Below are 16,718 nucleotides of genomic sequence, written 5' to 3'. Positions count from 1 at the left end.
CACCCGAAGAGGTGGGCAGTTGATTACACGCTGTCCATCGACGATTGTGGCTTGTCAACTGGGCGCCAGGGATAATCGGGCATTCTACCCCGCAATTAGGCGGAATGCTGGTGCCAACCCCACACCCAACCCTGTGTTGCGCAGCGTGGTGAGTCGCCAACTCACCAGGACACTGGGGGATCTCGGGGACTGCATGACTTTGCTGACGATATTGCATGTCAAAGACGAGGACGAGAGATGCCGAGAGCTGCCGATCCAAGATTCGGCGGCCGTGTCTTTGTTTTTTCTGCCAACGGGCAATTCTACGCTAAGAGCGTGTGCACGCCCCGTGGCTGAGTTTACATATACAGCGTTGTGCGGGCGGGTCGAGCGAGAGGCTGCGTGGGTGGTTGCTCGTGTGATCGTGTGACGCGTGATCGGCCCCTGTCGATCCCCCATGCCACTTGAGCGCTGGGTGGTGGCGCTTGCTTATATTCCGACCCGCGCGGACGTCGCCATTCGGGGTCTCGTTCCATGCTATTCCGAGAGAAAACTCGCCTAGCCCGCCAAGAGTGTGTTGGGGTCACATGTCCAGCTAAGGGCCAGTAGTGGGCTTGACAACAAGTTGGGGACGACCTGTTGAAGTGGCACTCCTCACCATAGAGCTGGGACCGACGTGAGCAGGCTTAGGCATTCTGGCACCGGCGCCGCCCCACCGTGCGTTCGCTTAGTGGCCACGGTGCAGGCGGGACGAGCTAAAGGACGCCGTGCGATGGTGTGGAGGAAAGATTGTGCGTAGATGAGGGGGCCTTGCGTCCGCATCTTCTCTGAAAGTCCGGCAGGTATGGCGATAGGCAGTAGGGCACCGTGCTCAAAACATCGAGATAGCGGGTTGAATACAGCAGGTGGGGACATATCGTTTGCATATAGATTTGGCCCGAAGCGCCCAATCAAAGCTCACGGGTCGACAAGGTGCATTTCCGCCCGTAGTTTGCGACCTTGGAGGTCAACAAGTGGAAGGTGGGAGCGCAAGTTACTGGGATCGGCCAGTCACTGCCCAGTAGTATTGGAGAGAACCTGCACTCCCCTACTACCCGCTTCTCGCTCGAGAGAAGCGCTGTATCACAGTGGCGTGGTGCGCCCGTGGCCTCAGCGCGCGCCAAAGCCTGTCAACGCCCCGCCCAGTATAGCAAAATATGCACACAAATGCATGCAGCTCTAAGGTGCCTACAACTTGGTGGCGAGCGCGGCAGCAAGCTTGCCGCGCATGCGCATGAGGCTGCTCCGCTCCTCCTCGAGGGCCGTGAGCGCGTGGTCAATCGCGCAGCGGTACTGCTCGACGCGGGCAGCCTTGGCAGCGCGCTCAGCCTCCTTGGCGCGCACGAGGGCACGCAGGCGCTCGACCTCGGCGTTGGCCGCCGAGAGCTGCGCCAGCTCCTGCTCCAACAGGGAGGAGAGCGCGTTGAGGGCCGCGAGGGGGCGGCGGGACACGGCGAGCTGCGCGAGAGGGTCGGAAGGCAGCTCGGCTGAGGGTGCGGCGGGGGCGACGGGGGTCGAGGGCACGGTGATGGGGGCGGGCACGTGCTTGGGCGCAGGCACGGAGGCGGGAGCCACGACGGGGGCTGGGGGAGCGGGCTTCGGCGGCGGCGCGGGGACAACGACGGGGGCGGGCGCAGGCTTCTCGACGGGCTTGGAGGCCTCGACGGGCTTGGGAGCAGCGACAGGCTTGGGAGCAGCGACGGGCTTGGGAGTCTCGACGGGCTTGGGAGCCTCGACGGGCTTGACCTCGACGGGCTTAAGAGGTGCCACAGGCTTGACGACGTTCACAGGCTTGACAACCTCGACGAGTTTAGAGGCCTCGACAGGCTTGGGTGCCTCAACAGGCTTAGGCGCCTGAATGGGCTTGGGCGCCTCAACGACCTTGACGGCCTCAACGGGCTTGGGCGCCTCAGCAGCCTTGAGCGCCTCAACAGGTTTGGGCGCCTCAGCCTTGGTCTCAGCCTTCGGCGTCTCCTTGTCAACGATGGGAGCGGCAGGGGCGAGAGCGGAGAGCTCGACAGGGGGCACCGCCGCGGCGGCCTTGGCCTTGCGGTTGACGAGCGAGAGGTCATCCTTAAGCCACTGGTACTCGGTGATGACGGCGGCGGAGGGAATGGTGGCGGTAGAAGCGAATGCGGGGGTTGACGGCCCGGGTGTGTCGGCGGGTGTGGCGGTGGTCGAGTCGAGGGCGGGCAGGGCAGGAGTAGAGGGTGCAGCAGAGTCTGAAGGAAGGGAAACGGGCTCGGCGACGGGAGTCGACGGAGCCGGGACGGAGGGTACCGCTTTCGGGGGGTGCGACCACTCGGGAGATAGGCGCACGGGCGTGATTGGGGTTACAGGGGTGGGAGGGGTTGGCTCGGGCTCAGCTGCGGGCGTGGGCACGGGCGCGGGCGCGGGCACAGAGGCAGGAACAGGAGCGGGAGCAGGAGCCTCCTTAAGGATAGTGAGAGTGGGTTCGGTTGCGGCGTTCTCGATGGGCTTGGTCTCGAGGACAGGGGAGGCGGGGGGCGGGGTGGATACAGGCGTGTCGGCGGGCGTCTCGACGGGGCTCGGAAGGTCGGGCAGATCCAGGTCGTCAATGGGGCGGTTGATGATCTCGCCCTTGGCGTCGACGAGTAGGATACGGCGGCGGTCGCCGTCATAGATGTACAGCGCACCGTCGAGGGAGCATGTCTCGCCCTGGAGCTCGGCGGGGAAGATGGTGCAGTAGTAGCACTGGCGGCCCTTCCAAAGGTTGGTGCCAACGCGGAGCAGAGGCTGGACGTTGCATGCCGCCTTGGGTCCGCACGCCGTGACACAGCGCGTGCAGCGGTCGACGCCAGCGCGGATGCGCTTCTCGGGCGGGAAGCTGGTGTCAGCGCTGAGCGAGCAGCTACGAGATGGGATTTGGGTAGATCCGCAAGGCGGATTGACTCAGGTGGCAGTGCTTATGCCCAGTCGATAGCGATTTAGATGGCAGGGATAATACCACACCGAGACTTACTAGTAATAAGGCGTCTGCTGGGTGCCGAGGACGGCGATGCCGCCGAGGTTGACCATGAGCTCAAGGCCAGCCTTGACCCCGGGAGCGCGGGGGCGCGTGCGCTTCGCGTTCGAGTTGAGGTGCTTGGGGGGCATCTTTGTAGAAGGTCGAGACGAGAGCTGGTGCCGCAGACCGATTTAAATTGCTACAGAGCAGGTAGCTTAGCGCAAAGTGGGCACCCGTGGCGTTCTTATATCAGCGAGAAGGCCATCGACGGTGGGGGAGCGGAAGGGCGAGCGGCGGGAGCGGCGGCCGTTCTCGGGTCAATGTGGATGGGGCTGGGATTGAACTGTGCGCGATCGTGCGCGAGCAGCGAGGGAGATTGAGCGTTGTCCTGGAGAGCTGGGCTGGAGCTGCGTTGTGGAGTTGTGCGAAAAGTGAGGAGCAGTAAGATGGGGGATGAGAGGGGACGTAAGGAGGTGCCTCAGTTCAAGCTTGGCCCGCGGTGAGGTGAGAGTGTGGTCAGCCGCTCTCGCTGGCCATCGCGCGCCATCACAGTTGTGGCCCTAACGACCGTGCGCTCCCAAGCCCCCGCTCGAGCCACCGCACGGCCGTTGAGAGAATTTGCACCATTGTCCCCTCGGTCTGGTGGTGCGCTAGCTCCTCTGCCTGCCGAGTTCCACCGCGTGTCCAGGGAGGGGGGAAAACACCAGATCGCGCTCGGACAATGTGAGCAGAGGCGGGCAGCGAGAAGCTCGCGCTGGGCATTGTATGCCGGTGCACGGGTGACGAGAAGCATAGGTGTGGTGGCATAGCGTGGTGTGCGGCCACTGCGGAGATGGTGGCCATGGCGGTTATGCGAGAGAGCCAAAGTTGAGATGGAGGCGGAAAAGACGGATGCACAACCCCGGCATTTGGCTTGCTCCGGCGCGGTGAGGCCTTCCGGCCATCGGCGACAGAGAGGTCCCCGACGTCCGACGGCGAGCCGCGAGGTCAGTTAGGAGACGTAGGGTCGGACGCATCCGTCATGGAAGCATGTGCGGGACGTGGTTGGCAGGAGCCCGCGTCCCAGACCTTGATGCCATGTCCCAGCGAGGGACGGGCTCCTCGACCTCATTCTCGCAGATATTGCAAGTAATAAGGCGGAGAGGGCGGCAGCGCATTTAGCGAACGCTGCAGCACGCAAGTAACGCAAAAGAGCACATGGAGTGGAGTTTTGGTGGACTGTGGGTGGCAAGTGATGGGTTGTGAAGTGACCGCGGACGTTCGGGATCATCAGTCTTGTTTGTTGGCCGAGCACCGAGATGTCCGATCGCCGATCTCCGAGTGGCGGCTCAATCACTGCCCGGCCTCAGCGGCGAGGCAGTCGCGGCCATTTGTTTGGCCCAATCTCTCCAGCACCTATGTCTTCTACAACGACAACTATACTGTGTGGGGAAACTGCGCTAACTCTCTACCTGGGCAACGGATGGACAGGCGTCGGACGTGTGTTGGGTGGCGATGAGCGCCAAAATCTTATCAGCTGGCCCCCACTCCGGTTCCAAGACTGTCCCGACCGCCAACAGTCCATCCAGATCGGCGATGTAACGGCCCCATATCATACTCACCATATTGCCTCCGCTGGCACCCGCCGGCGGCGCCGAGAACGTGCCGGCGTTGATGCATGGGAAAGTTGCTGAGCGGCTGCGTGGGCCGAGAATCCGCTCCGCTTATCGCCGTGGATAATCTGATCCCGCGCCGCACGGCCCACGCCGCGTCCACCCCACGCACCACCATCGCCAACGACGGCCATCAACCCCGTCTCTGTCATCTCTCACATTCTCCTCCTCGTTCATGACCATGCGCACACGCTCTAAAAGGACCCAGCCGTCGCCCGTCTCCTCTGCACCCACCACCGAATCCGAGATGACTGAAACCAAGCCTCTTCTTAACGGCCGCAGGAACGGCGAGATCAAGACGGACGGCCACCCGAACGGCAACGACGGCAAGGCGAGCAAGTGGGCCAAGCCTCAGCTTCTCAGCTACGCCGAGAGCCGTCGTCTTGTGCCGTGGGCCACTGACAATGAGTTCATCACGAGCGGGTACCGCCCGCAGCTCATCAACCTCAGCTCCTGCCTCTACTCTGCGATCGGCTGTGAGTGACCACTTTCACGGGCTTCGTGCTCACGGTTTCGCCGGTCCTTGCTTACTCCAGACATTCACAACGAAACTGTCAATATCCACTCTCACTCGATCGGCGCCGCCTTCTGGGCCCTCATGCTTCCGCTCCACCTCTTCCCCGCCCACTTCCCTACCCTTGGCGTCTTTCCCGCCGACCTCCCCTCCTCGACCATCGCCAAAGCTTGTATGGCCTGCTACTTTGTCTGCGCCGTCACCTGCCTCGGGCTGAGCTCATGGTTCCACACCGTCTCCTGCTGCACGCGCGAAGTCTGCAACCTGGCCCATTGCGGCGATTACGTCGGCATCGTTGTCCTCATTGTCGGCTCCATCCTCCCAGGCATGTACTACGGCTTCCACGACCAGCCCCTTCTCCAGGGCCTTTACATGACAGGCATCACGGCGGCCGGCCTGACTTCCGCCTACATCGTGCTGTCGCCGCACCACCGCAACCATCGGTGGGACCGCACGCTCACGTTCATCGCCCTCGGACTCTCCGCCGTCCTTCCCGTCGGCCATGTCGTAGTCGCGCGCGGCCTCACCTACGCCCGCGAGATGATGGGCCTCTCATACATCGTCGCAGGCGGCGCGTCGTACATCCTCGGCGCGGTGCTCTACGCCGCACGTATTCCCGAGAGCCTTTACCCTGGCAAGTTCGACTACTTCGGCAGTAGCCATCAGATCTTCCACTGCTTCGTCCTGCTCGGCTCGTGGTTTCAGTTTGCCGCGCTGCGCTGGATGCACGTCGGGCGTGTGATGGCCGACATGTAGTCTCGCGTGGTCTCCTTGCACCATAGCGGACACGGGCGACGGGCCTGCCCGCATCCCAGCATTGTAGAGCTCCACTTTGTAGAGAGCTTCCAGCGCCGCACCGCCGCATCACATTCGTCTTCGACGAGGCGCGGCGTTACGGCCACTACGCTGTACTCAGCCACATCTAGATCGATAGACGGTAGACGCTGAAAAGCGACTGATGCAGTTCTGTCCTGCGTGGCGTTGATATTGCATCCCTGTGCAATGGGTGCAGCACACACAGGCGTCGTGCAGCCGCGCGACGTCTCGAAACGAGGGGTTTCTGGCACCAGCATCACTGATAGCAATCAACGATGCGCATGCAGTTCACCCAGGTCAAAATATAGGAGGTAGCGGGACCAAATATTTCGAAACAATGACGTATGTGTGGCAGCCACACGGGCTTCAACGCGCTCACTGCCATGGAATACATGCAAACTTTTGCCATAACTACACAACACCGTCCACTGCCTACTTGCGCTGGCCATAGGCCTTCGTGGCGTACTCGCCGTTCTCAACAATGACGTTGGCGGGGTTTTGGGGCTTGCCGTTGAGGTAGTTTTCGATAATTTCCTTCGTGCCGGCAGCGTAGCGAGCCTGGGATCGTCAGCATCTGTAGCCACCACGCGGCCTTACCTGCGCATCAAGGGTAGTGCCGCTATAATGGGGCGTCATCGCGTTCTTGGCCGTCAGCAGGGTTCTAAGCGTGCTGTAGAGCTTCTGCACGCGTTCTAGAGCTTCTACGCGGAGTTTGAAGCTTCTATGCCGACTCTGAAGCTTCTATGGGTATAGTTGAGGATGAATACTCACGCCGTTTCCATTAGGGCCACGCATATCACGCCACGGGTGGTCGGGAGGCGCGGGCTGGACGTCCCACACGTCGCCGCCGTATCCAGCAATGTAGCCGCTTTCGAGCGCCTCGACAATGGCCTTGCGATCGCAGATAGCTCCGCGGGCCGTGTTGACAATCCACACGCCTTTCTTCATCTTCTTGATCGCGTCAGCGTTAATTAGGCCGCGCGTGCTCTCGTGGAGCGGGCAGTTGACGGTGATGACGTCGCAGCGTGAGAGAAGCTCGTCGAGCGTGTCGACACGCTTGGCCGAGATCGCCTTCGCCGCCTCGGCCGGGATGTCGTTGTAGTCGAACCACAGGAGCTCCTTGCAGTTGAAGGGCTCGAGGCGCTGCAGAACGCGGTAGCCGATGCGGCCGCAGCCGATGGTGCCGACCACCTTGCCCTCGAGGTCGTAGGCGTCGCGGGCGATCTGCGCTACGTTCCACTTGTGGTTGATAATCTGCTCGTGGGCCGGAACGAAGTTGCGCACAAGGCAGAGCATGGTCATAACGACGTGCTCAGCGACGGAGACGACGTTGGATCCCGACACCTCGGCGACAGTGATCTTGCGCTTGTTCGCCGCGTTCAGGTCGACGTGATCAGAGCCCACACCAGCAGTGACGCAGAGCTTGAGGTTCTTGGCCTTGTCGATAAGGTCGGCGGTAAGGTAACCAGGGTGGAAAGGAGTCGTGACGAGGATCTCGGCGTCGACGATGTGCTTCTGGAACTCCGAGTTGGGGCCCTCCTTGTCATCGGTGACTACGACACTGGAGTGAGCGCACTGTGATAGGAGGCCACTGCCGAAGCTGGTCGCAGCAGAGGTAGCACAGTGGGAGGGGCGGTAGTAGAGAACGACGACGACGAAGCGGTCTCCCCTCCTCTCTCCCAGCACTTTACATCTTCTCACTTCCCTCGTGCTCGCCAGCATAGTACACTCACTCGTGACCCAGGCCCTTGAGCCAGTCAAAGATGCCAAGCTTGTTCTCGGTGGTGCCGAGCAGGCGAGGCTGCTCCTGCGCGGCCTGGCCGCCAGAGTAGAGGACGATGAGGACCTTCATGATAGACTGTGAGGTTGTGCTGGTGGAAGGAGTCGTGAGAATGGAGAAAGCGACCGTCTTCCCACCATCTTTCTTATAGCTGTTCGAGCATGTGCCCTCACTTCACATCGTACCTGCCGTGCCCCCTGCCGGCCGGCACCCGTCGGCCCACTTGCACTAGCAACGATGCAACAAGGTCATGTGCTTCTCGACGTGAGACATTCCGGCCTCGGCTCGGTTTGGTGTCGCTGCGGGCCTGGAACGAATAGTGGGCAGATGACGCACGAGAGGCACGCAGCATGCATTGACAATGATTCTCCGCGATCGGAACCCCAACAAGTTGCCGATACCTCGCTTCTCGGGCCCCTCGTTACGCCGCAGGGCCACAATGCGATACATGTGACTGCCGCGGCGCCGCCGATATATGGTGATTTGATACATCGTGTGCTGGAACGTTGTGAGTGCATTCCACCACAATCTGCGGTTTGAAGCTCAGATAACAGATAGAAAGATATGCCTTGAGTGAGGGAATGCATCGGGCTGCAAGCCGTGCGAATCGCCGCAGATCAGCCATCACCGAATCACCAGTGCTCTGCTAGGTCACACTTGGTCTGCCCGCAGCGACCTCTAGATATCGACTGGGCCGTCTCAGACTGCCTCGCGCGCTCTCAAATCCCTCTCGGCCATCTATCTCAAACCGGCACGAAAGGTGTACCTCAATCGCGGCGACATCTCAAACCATCAAAGAGCGTCTCAAATCGGGCAAACTGCACGGCTTCTTCGGCGGCATTCTCGGCATCCATTGTGCACACCCCGGAATCCCGATTCGGAGAGATGTACTGCTGCGTCCATAATCAGTTTCTTCTGTGCCGCAGCATTGAGTTGGGGCTGTTGGTAGGCAGGCAGGTAGTGCATGGGCCTGCGCTCGGTGCAACGCGGAAGATTGAGGCTTCCACTCGATGCACTGGCCGAGCCCCCATGGCACGTGACCCTTCCGCACAAATGGCAGGTACATGCCCTATGCATGCATCATTATAATGGCAGATACTGGGGATAAACGCATGTCTTGTGCGCTTTGCTACCTCTAACCTCTATCCTCTCCCGCGGGGTGCGGCTACGTGGTTGAGGCTTGACCATCATGACCCAAACTGAAGGACACAGTCACGTCACCGACAGACCTGCAGAAGGCCACGAGTATTTCAATGTCTGACCTCGTGGATTCATGCTGTGGAATCTCCGAACTTGCCAGAGTGATTACGGAATCCTTGTAAGCTTGCGCCCCGCGTCTCGTGTTATGGAGATCGAGATGGCGGAGGAGCGCCTGCACCATGCACTACTACGCCATTCACGAAAACAGCCGCGAAAGACTGGGGCTATTCTGACCCCGCCTCATCCTTATTAGTCTGGCCGTATACTAGGCGTATGATGTTGCTAATTCCAACCGCTCACAATGACTGCGATCTTCCACGACCACTGTCAGGATGTGCATTGACCTTGCAGAATTTCCGCGGAGTGTGAACAACGGTTTCGACCTCAAACATCCTCTTCACTAGTATATCGGTTAGTATATTCGCCTCTCAGTCGAGAGCGGCCGGACACGTCTTCCTGAAGACATCGGCCTGACCGCGAAAGAGCAGGGTTCAACTCCCTGGTGGAGAATCTTTTGGTCTCCTAAGCATCAAACGCGTGACAACACTCTTCAAGTTCCAAACGAAGCCAGCACAGCCCAAGGCGGAGGAGGTGAGATGTCGAACGATGCAGATACGTGAGAAGTGGAACAAATGGCCATGCGGAATTTAGCTACTCCAGGCACACCACCCAAGTTGCCCCACTCACCCAGCTTGGTGGTTGGAAGCTTTCCTGACTTTGAACAGCCCGATCCCTTCAGCCAGCCCAACCCTGGCATGTTCGAGGCTGTTTCAGGACATTATGCCGTCAGTCAGTGAAAGCGAGGCAAACGGCATACACGGCATACACGGCGTGGAACGCATGTCGCTGAGCCCGTGTTCGCCGTCCTGGAGTGGCAAGCGTGACATATGTCTGGGCTCATATGTCTGATTGATGGCCTGCACACATGTTTTACCGCCACGGACGATCCGATCCGCGGGAAGGGATTGTCCCGCCACATGGCCCACTCACGAAAGATCAGCGTGTTGATTCAGGTCGGGCTCTTCCCGAGCACCGTTTCAGCCTGCCATATCACGTGAAGCGGCTTGTGTGATCTGTGTCATGCGTTGTAGCGTCGGAAGAGGGGAGACCGGAGAATGGACGAGTAGTGACCTGACACGTATGACAGCATGAACGGCAGCAGGGTACATGCAGCCGGGTCGGCGTCGAGCTCGTCCCGACACCCCGACTGCCGTCTCAAGCTTCAGAGTGGCCGTGATCTGAAACGGATAGATGTCCACTAGTACTGCCTCGCTTTGACATTAGCCCCGACCCACGAACTCCACTCCCAGACGTGCCGACGTTCAACCAGCGGCTGCGGTGGCAGGCGCGATGTTCCACGGCCACTGAGTGCTCAAAGATGCATGCCAGAAGCACCTTTCGTAATAGTGTTCCTGGGGGCGGAAGTAGTGCCTGCGGAGATGCGCGCGTGCGGCCGGGTGACAACCTTGTACCATCGATGCGCCATCCCGCACCTCATGTGCTCACCGTCGCGTGCAGCTATCTGCGAGCAGGCAAATGAGATGCGAGCGATTGGAGCGTGGGCATGCATGGCACCGGTCGAGTATGGCACCGGTCTTGTTGGGTGGGCAAGCAAACCAGACCACCAGACGATGGTTTCGCGTTGACGTGCACCGATGCCACTACAGCCGTACAGCCACACTTCGCGTCGTCAGATACATGCATAGAGCTCTCTACAACCTAGTGGGCAGCGCTGTTCGCAGGCTGGGTACAGGCCTAGTGAGGGGCAACGCCAGTCTGGCCGGTAATCGGGCAGCGGGCCTCGTCGTGCTCCTCACCGCCCGAATGCTCCGCCACATCCTCGATAACGACCTTCTGCCCCTCCTTGGTCACCTGGTTCCACATGGCCATAGGGTCCATCCACACCTCCAGCTTCTCAGCCTGCAGCTTGTCGTTGACGGTCGCGACGAGGATGCCCTCGATGTCAAGCAGACCACCGTGCGCCTTGACGCGAACTTTCTTGCCCTCACTGGCGTCAGAGTTTCGGTGCTAGCGTCGACCTACGCATTGAAGCCGACATAGTCATTCTTCATTTCTCCCCAGTGACGCCACTTCATGGCCACGACGGGAGGTCCAGAGTACACCTCAAGGACCTCCCATGCAAAGACAGGCATCATGCGCTTGAAGCTTTTGTGGCTGGCAGTGAAATCGTTTCTCTCCGGGTCGTAGAACTCGCTCCTTGTCAGAAGCGCGTTATACGTGCCCACCCGCAGCATCTCGGGTCCCGTCTTGGGGTCGCCCCCATTAAAGTAGAACTTGTACTTGTCCTGGACAACGGTGCGCCACTCGTTGAAATCTGTCTTGAAGGATGCCTCGATCTCCCAGTTCTTGACGAGGTTCTCAACGAGGTTGGGCAGAGACCCCGGCTCGTGGTTCTGCGTCTTGGCTTTCGTCAGCTACGCTACACTCGTCACTCACTCTCCTCGTACCACTTGCGCGTCTTAGAATAGTCCGGCGCGCGCTTGAAGCGCCAAGCAACTTTGTCGCCGAGGACGGCGTCGGGGTTCGTCACAATATCGGGGAGGGACATGTTTGGAGCAGGTACTGAGCAATGGTGGGGAGAGCGCACAGTCAACTGATGAGCTCTTTTTATACCGCAGAGCCCCAGCCCCAGAGAACCAGCACTATCCTGCGCTCAACTCAACTGGGCACAAACCGGCGCCCCCCACCACCGTTCCAGACGCCTGGAAGTCTCCGCGCTACGTCGATATTCTCGAGAAGGATATGCACACGGTGATGCTCTCCGGTGTGGTAACGGCATCGGTAGATACAGGCACATCTGACTTTCGGCGACAACCCCTCGAGATGGGAGTGGATGTCTAGAAAGGCGCGGAAGTGTCCACTCGCCGAGGATGCCAACAGGAGAATGCCATCAGGTCCAACAACATGCCGGCAGCAGGATTTCCTGGACGAGCGCTCGGCGATCAGTCGGCAACATGAGAGGCACCGTCACAAATGGACCCTTTTATCGACTTCAGTTCGGGGCCAGGTACACACAACTTTGAAGCACGATCGCGCATGGGAGAGAATGGCGAGGAATCACCCTCCGCCTCTGAGTGAACGGGCTTGGCCATTTAATCTCACATGACTGGACAGCGGGCAGTGAACGTCGCAGCAGCAAGGCTGTAGAAGATGGCGCTAGATGCGGAAATGGAGACTACAGGCCAGAATGTGTTTGAGAGAAGACATAAAGTCGGTTAGACGTTCTGCAATCCGTTGCGGATGACTGGCTGATACCAACCCCTGAGGCATTTCCATGTCGTCGTACTCCAATGGCGTTACAAGCCTTCACCTCACCTTCAGAATGCATTCTCTGAGTGCCAATCTATGGGAGCAAGCCCATGCCTCAGCTTCTCATGCACTACTCTAGGGCCCATCTCGTCGCCGCGTGGGAGATGCACAGTCGCCGGGAGAATGTCAACGTTCATGGCGTTACACCCATCCGTAAGCACCTCCCTGGTCGCAAGGCAGCAAGAGCCCTGCATGCTTGGCTGTGATGCGACCGCAAAACCTCTAGTCTGCAGATATGCCTAACCCATTTGGATGCCTGTTGAGACGTGGCTGCCTCGATGTTGGATGCTTCCGAGTTTCCATCGTGGGGGCCACCGTCCTCAGCTCCTAGATTTCCGGAGCATGAATGATCTCCGGCTATTGACAGCTAGCCCTGGGGTTACACGCCTGAGAGGAGACTGCAAGCTGCAGCAAAGAACTGCACCTGCTGGCGAAGGGGGAGGGAGTGATGGGGGTTTGAGTAGAGGAGGATGTGTAGGTAGTTATGAACGAAGCATTGGCGTCTGGGTGATCAGATAGTGATCGCCATATCGCTGTCAGCAATAGAAAGAGGGCTGATGGACGGTACACCGACTGCGCAACTGACCAGCGCGATTTCCGTGATCAGCATCAGATATCTAAGGCCCAATCCTTTCCGGTGATCTCTGGGATCTCAATCGTCACCTCCGCCCGCCACCCAGTGCACACCTTACGTGACTTGAGCCTCTTCGTCACCTCTGTAGCCACATTTATACACGCCTGTGCTATTGACATCGAAGTTTTCTCCACCCACAGTTGCCTGTCGCTAAGCTATGTCACAATGCGTGTTGATCTCAAAAGAAGCTAGCGCCCACGTCCTCGAGGGCGTGGCCAAGGTTGAAATTGGGAGTGGGTAACATTACCACTCCGCTAGATTGAAGTTGATGTTGGCAAGCGGGCTGAAAAAGTCTACATTTTTTAGCGGAGAAAACAAAGTCCACCTCATTGAGGGCGCGCGTCCAGTCGAGCTCGGACATGGGCGTATTCGCGGCGTTCCGGAGGGTGGTGTCGAGCGCGGCATCGTCACAAGCCGCGAGGAATATGATGAGCGGAGAGGCCGATGCGACTGTGATGTGACTCATGGGAGCGTCGCGGTATGACCTGTATGAGCGGCGCAGTTGAACACGATGGACAGCAGCGAGGTGCCATGCCAGGTGGAGAAGATTGTCGAACGAGCGATCGTGGCGCGAGCAAACCAAGTCCGGGCAGATAAGGCGACGTTTGCGGATGAAGATGCCCCCCTGCTCGTCGCGGGCTCGAAGAAACTCGCAACAAATGTGGAGAGATTGGTGGTGCTTCTTCTTCGGTGGACGCATCCGAACACTGAAAGACTCCGCAGTCGAGTGGAGGCAGCAGAAGCAGACCTGCTCGCACAGAATAGTGGAGGGGCAGAGCCGCCTGCTGTCGCTGTGGTCCGTATAGCCTGATAGGAGATCAGGCTCGAGCGCGGCTGCTTCGATGGCGCCGAGCTGAATGTCGAACCGGATGCGATACCGATAATCTGGTGGGAGGTCAACGAAGCGCTCGCGGTAGAGGCGCTCGCAGACTTGCTCGATCTCCAGGGGGTCAGCCACCCAGCATCCAATCTCCCAGAAATAACGCGGGTCGCATGGGAGCTGGAAGCTACTATTGGTCATGGCCTTGGGTAGGTCAGCCACCCACAGACCGTGCGAGAGCTGATGTTGAATGATGGCTGAGATGCAGTATGACTTGTGGCCGCACTTGCAGACGAATTTTCCGTACTTGGAGATCTGAGTGTAGAGAGCGCTTTTCATAACGGTCAGGTCCAATGTCCATTGGCTTTGGGCGCTGTTCCACAGGACGGGGGGATTAACCAACACGCGCCCTAGACGAGTCGGAACTGGCTTGGAGCGTTGATCCGTAAATGAGCCGGTGGACGAAAGAGAGGGATGCATGGAAAGGGAAGGGTACGCTGGGTACTTTTGAAGAAGTCCGCTCGAGCGTTGCTCTTGACTGAAACCCGAGTGCATGGCATGAGATGCTCGAGGACATCACTGGGGGTGCCTTTGAGGGTCTTACCGCAAGCTCCGCACGTGTCATGTGTGCCAAGGCTGCCGATGGGAGTGTAGCTGGCAATGGAGTCCAGCTGTGGCAGCGGAACGGCGCATTGCTTCAAGGTAGCGCCGTTGAGCTTGCTGCTTCCGAACAGAATGTTCTGCATAATGTGAAGATACTCGACCTCCGACCTGGGTGTGGTGACCGCTCTAAAATCAGCCGCCGTGACTGTAAAGTACGTACAGGCAGGGACGGTCCACGTGACGTTTGAACGTCGAGCAGGCCCAAGGCCTGGCCCGAGAAGTGTGAGGGTGGAGGGCATACGCTTCGAGCAGGCGGTCTGGTTGGATCCAGATCAGGGCGGAGAGATCAACCGGGCTAGCAATGAGCCCAAGTGCCGCCCAGTTAAGATACTCACGGCAATTGGCGTAGATAGAGTCAGTCACCGTGGAGTTGTGGACATGGGTGGCCTTAGTTTGCAATTTCATGCGGTCAAGGCCTTGAGTTAGCTCCACAATCGTCGTGACGCTCACCGCTAATGGACATGAGCTGCAGCCCCATAACTCGATAAGAGCTTGGCACAATATACGATTCGAACTCGGCCAGCTCGCAGAGACGCTTAAGCACGACTGCCAATCCCTTGAGATTCCATGGATTCCCATACATTCCCGCTTTGGCGTTTTCCCCACCGAACACTGGCGTGTCGGCCTTGTTGAAGCTGAGAATCTTGATGTTGACACCATTGAGGAGGCTGGGCAAGTCATCAAGCATGGCGAAGTCGAAGTTTTCAGGGAGAGCTTGATTGAGGCAAGCAAGGACCAAGAAGGACGTGACAGGGCAGAGCCAACGCTCGGTGGTGGAGTTGAGGACGTGATATTTGTCTTCTGCCTGAGCAGTCTCGGCCGCGACGGGTCGGTAAAGAAGACCCACCTGACACTCTACCGGCGAATCGTCGTTGCTGACACGTGAGATCACCAACCTGAAGTGATCGTACGTCACAACGCGTTCTTTTGAGTCGTCGAAGAGATTGTTGGCCCAGAGTGTTCCCTGGAGCATGGCGGCTTGCCAAAATGTAAAGTGCCAACGACGTCGCAGGACGTTTGGCGACCACTCGGGCTCCCATGCGACGAAAGCAAGGCACCTCAAACCTTCCGGCGAGGTGAAATGGCGAGCCTTGCGAATGTCGCAGAGAATATTGTCCTCGAGGAGGGAGTGAAACAGGGTGCTGATGGCACGCTGTGAGCTTTAGCATGGTCACGCACAGTAACTGCAACTCACCGAGATGCCATGGGGGATAGACTGACCACCGCGCTTGGCAAAGTAGTACGCTTTGAAATGGTACCAGTACCCTTTGAGAGTGGAGATGCTCGGGCCCGGGTTACCGATACTGGAGGGCATTCGACTTGCCATCCACAGGAAGAAGGATACACATGTCCCGTAGTTGAGATGGTCAAACTCTTTCTACCTGTCAGCATGGCATCTCAGTTTCAAACATACCTTCAGGTAATCCTGATGTGACGAGGGGTTGCCCGGCATGAGGTGGAGCTTACCGCGCTCTCGTTGCACTTGGAAAAACTCTCCAAACCGGCGTCATACCAAAAGAGACTGCCGATGAAAGCCGGCATCCTCATCGTGAAATGCTTCCACCTCATCGTCGGCCTCCTGCTCGTTAAGCCTGCCGAGCATGGTATCAAGGTCCTCCTCGAGATCAATGTCCATGTCATTGCCCGAGTCTTCGCGAAGATTGGAGGACATTGCGACGGGGCCTGAAGAGGGCGTGGCACTGTTTGGATCGCATGATCGCTTGGGCTCCTCAAGTTAGGGCAGCGCGACCACCATGACCATGACAAGGTAGGTGGTCATCTAGTGCGCGAAAGAGACGGCTCTGGTGGCTCAGTGATCGCCGCCAACTCAGGTGACGAGGAGAAGACTGAGGAAGGTGATGATGGAGCGAGTTGGAGTGATTGGAAAGAAAGCCAATGTGGGCAAGGATCTGTGCGCTGTTGCTGTGTGGTGAGTGCCAAGTGGGAAGGGAGGTGAGTGGAGTGGTCGTAGAGGAGAAGAGCAAGAGTAGTATGCGAGTTTGGGATAGACATGGGTGAAATGCATGTGAACTCCTACCGTTTTTGTCATATACATATAGATAGGTGATGTTACCCCTCTGTACCTCTGCCTCTGTTGACTGAACCGAAAAGTGCTGAAGAATCAGTTCGCAGGAAGCATAAACTTGACGTCGGCGGGGGCAGGCCACACATGTCGCATCATCGGAAACTCTGCGTATGCTCGGATACATTCAAATGAGCGGGGTATATTCCAGAGGCCAGGGGAGACTACTTGTACAGTCTTCTTTGGCTACCCAACGGACACCCGTTAACTCAGTTGGTAGATGGTCAGATTCCAATGAGA

The 16,718-nt window shown here is 58.6% G+C and overlaps 7 protein-coding genes across 7 annotated transcripts; 1 reads left to right on the top strand and 6 right to left on the bottom strand.

Annotated features, from left to right (window-relative positions):
- Positions 1-1,206: 1,206 nt before the first annotated feature.
- On the bottom strand, positions 1,207-3,135 carry COLE_06316 (uncharacterized protein; the record flags this gene model as incomplete). Its single annotated transcript, XM_018426666.2, has 2 exons — positions 1,207-2,866; positions 3,002-3,135. 2 exons carry the CDS (start codon positions 3,133-3,135, stop codon positions 1,207-1,209), a joined length of 1,794 nt encoding a protein of 597 aa, XP_018278957.1.
- A 329-nt stretch (positions 3,136-3,464) lies between these two features.
- On the bottom strand, positions 3,465-3,779 carry COLE_06315 (uncharacterized protein; the record flags this gene model as incomplete). The annotated part of the gene is made up of 1 exon (XM_018427471.2): positions 3,465-3,779. The coding sequence occupies one exon, from the start codon at positions 3,777-3,779 to the stop codon at positions 3,465-3,467; it is 315 nt and encodes a 104-aa protein (XP_018278956.1).
- A 198-nt stretch (positions 3,780-3,977) lies between these two features.
- COLE_06314 (uncharacterized protein) lies at positions 3,978-4,256 on the bottom strand (the record flags this gene model as incomplete). The annotated part of the gene is made up of 1 exon (XM_018427470.2): positions 3,978-4,256. One exon carries the CDS (start codon positions 4,254-4,256, stop codon positions 3,978-3,980), a length of 279 nt encoding a protein of 92 aa, XP_018278955.1.
- A 557-nt stretch (positions 4,257-4,813) lies between these two features.
- On the top strand, positions 4,814-5,908 carry COLE_06313 (uncharacterized protein; the record flags this gene model as incomplete). Its single annotated transcript, XM_018423149.2, has 2 exons — positions 4,814-5,114; positions 5,175-5,908. 2 exons carry the CDS (start codon positions 4,814-4,816, stop codon positions 5,906-5,908), a joined length of 1,035 nt encoding a protein of 344 aa, XP_018278954.1.
- A 492-nt stretch (positions 5,909-6,400) lies between these two features.
- COLE_06312 (uncharacterized protein) lies at positions 6,401-7,820 on the bottom strand (the record flags this gene model as incomplete). Its single annotated transcript, XM_018423148.2, has 4 exons — positions 6,401-6,526; positions 6,566-6,610; positions 6,740-7,529; positions 7,702-7,820. 4 exons carry the CDS (start codon positions 7,818-7,820, stop codon positions 6,401-6,403), a joined length of 1,080 nt encoding a protein of 359 aa, XP_018278953.1.
- Positions 7,821-10,703: 2,883 nt separating this feature from the next.
- On the bottom strand, positions 10,704-11,517 carry COLE_06311 (uncharacterized protein; the record flags this gene model as incomplete). The annotated part of the gene is made up of 3 exons (XM_018426170.2): positions 10,704-10,956; positions 10,992-11,373; positions 11,406-11,517. The coding sequence occupies 3 exons, from the start codon at positions 11,515-11,517 to the stop codon at positions 10,704-10,706; spliced, it is 747 nt and encodes a 248-aa protein (XP_018278952.1).
- Positions 11,518-13,090: 1,573 nt separating this feature from the next.
- On the bottom strand, positions 13,091-16,067 carry COLE_06310 (uncharacterized protein; the record flags this gene model as incomplete). Its single annotated transcript, XM_065626478.1, has 6 exons — positions 13,091-14,047; positions 14,759-14,811; positions 14,846-15,548; positions 15,591-15,773; positions 15,810-15,866; positions 15,909-16,067. The coding sequence occupies 6 exons, from the start codon at positions 16,065-16,067 to the stop codon at positions 13,091-13,093; spliced, it is 2,112 nt and encodes a 703-aa protein (XP_065482289.1).
- Positions 16,068-16,718: the final 651 nt, after the last annotated feature.

Source organism: Cutaneotrichosporon oleaginosum, assembly GCF_008065305.1.
Source record: "Cutaneotrichosporon oleaginosum strain ATCC 20508 chromosome Unknown ATCC20508_contig05, whole genome shotgun sequence".
NCBI classification, from domain to species: domain Eukaryota; kingdom Fungi; phylum Basidiomycota; class Tremellomycetes; order Trichosporonales; family Trichosporonaceae; genus Cutaneotrichosporon; species Cutaneotrichosporon oleaginosum.
Note: the sequence above shows the minus strand (reverse complement) of the source record. Positions and strands in the feature narration are given on the sequence as shown.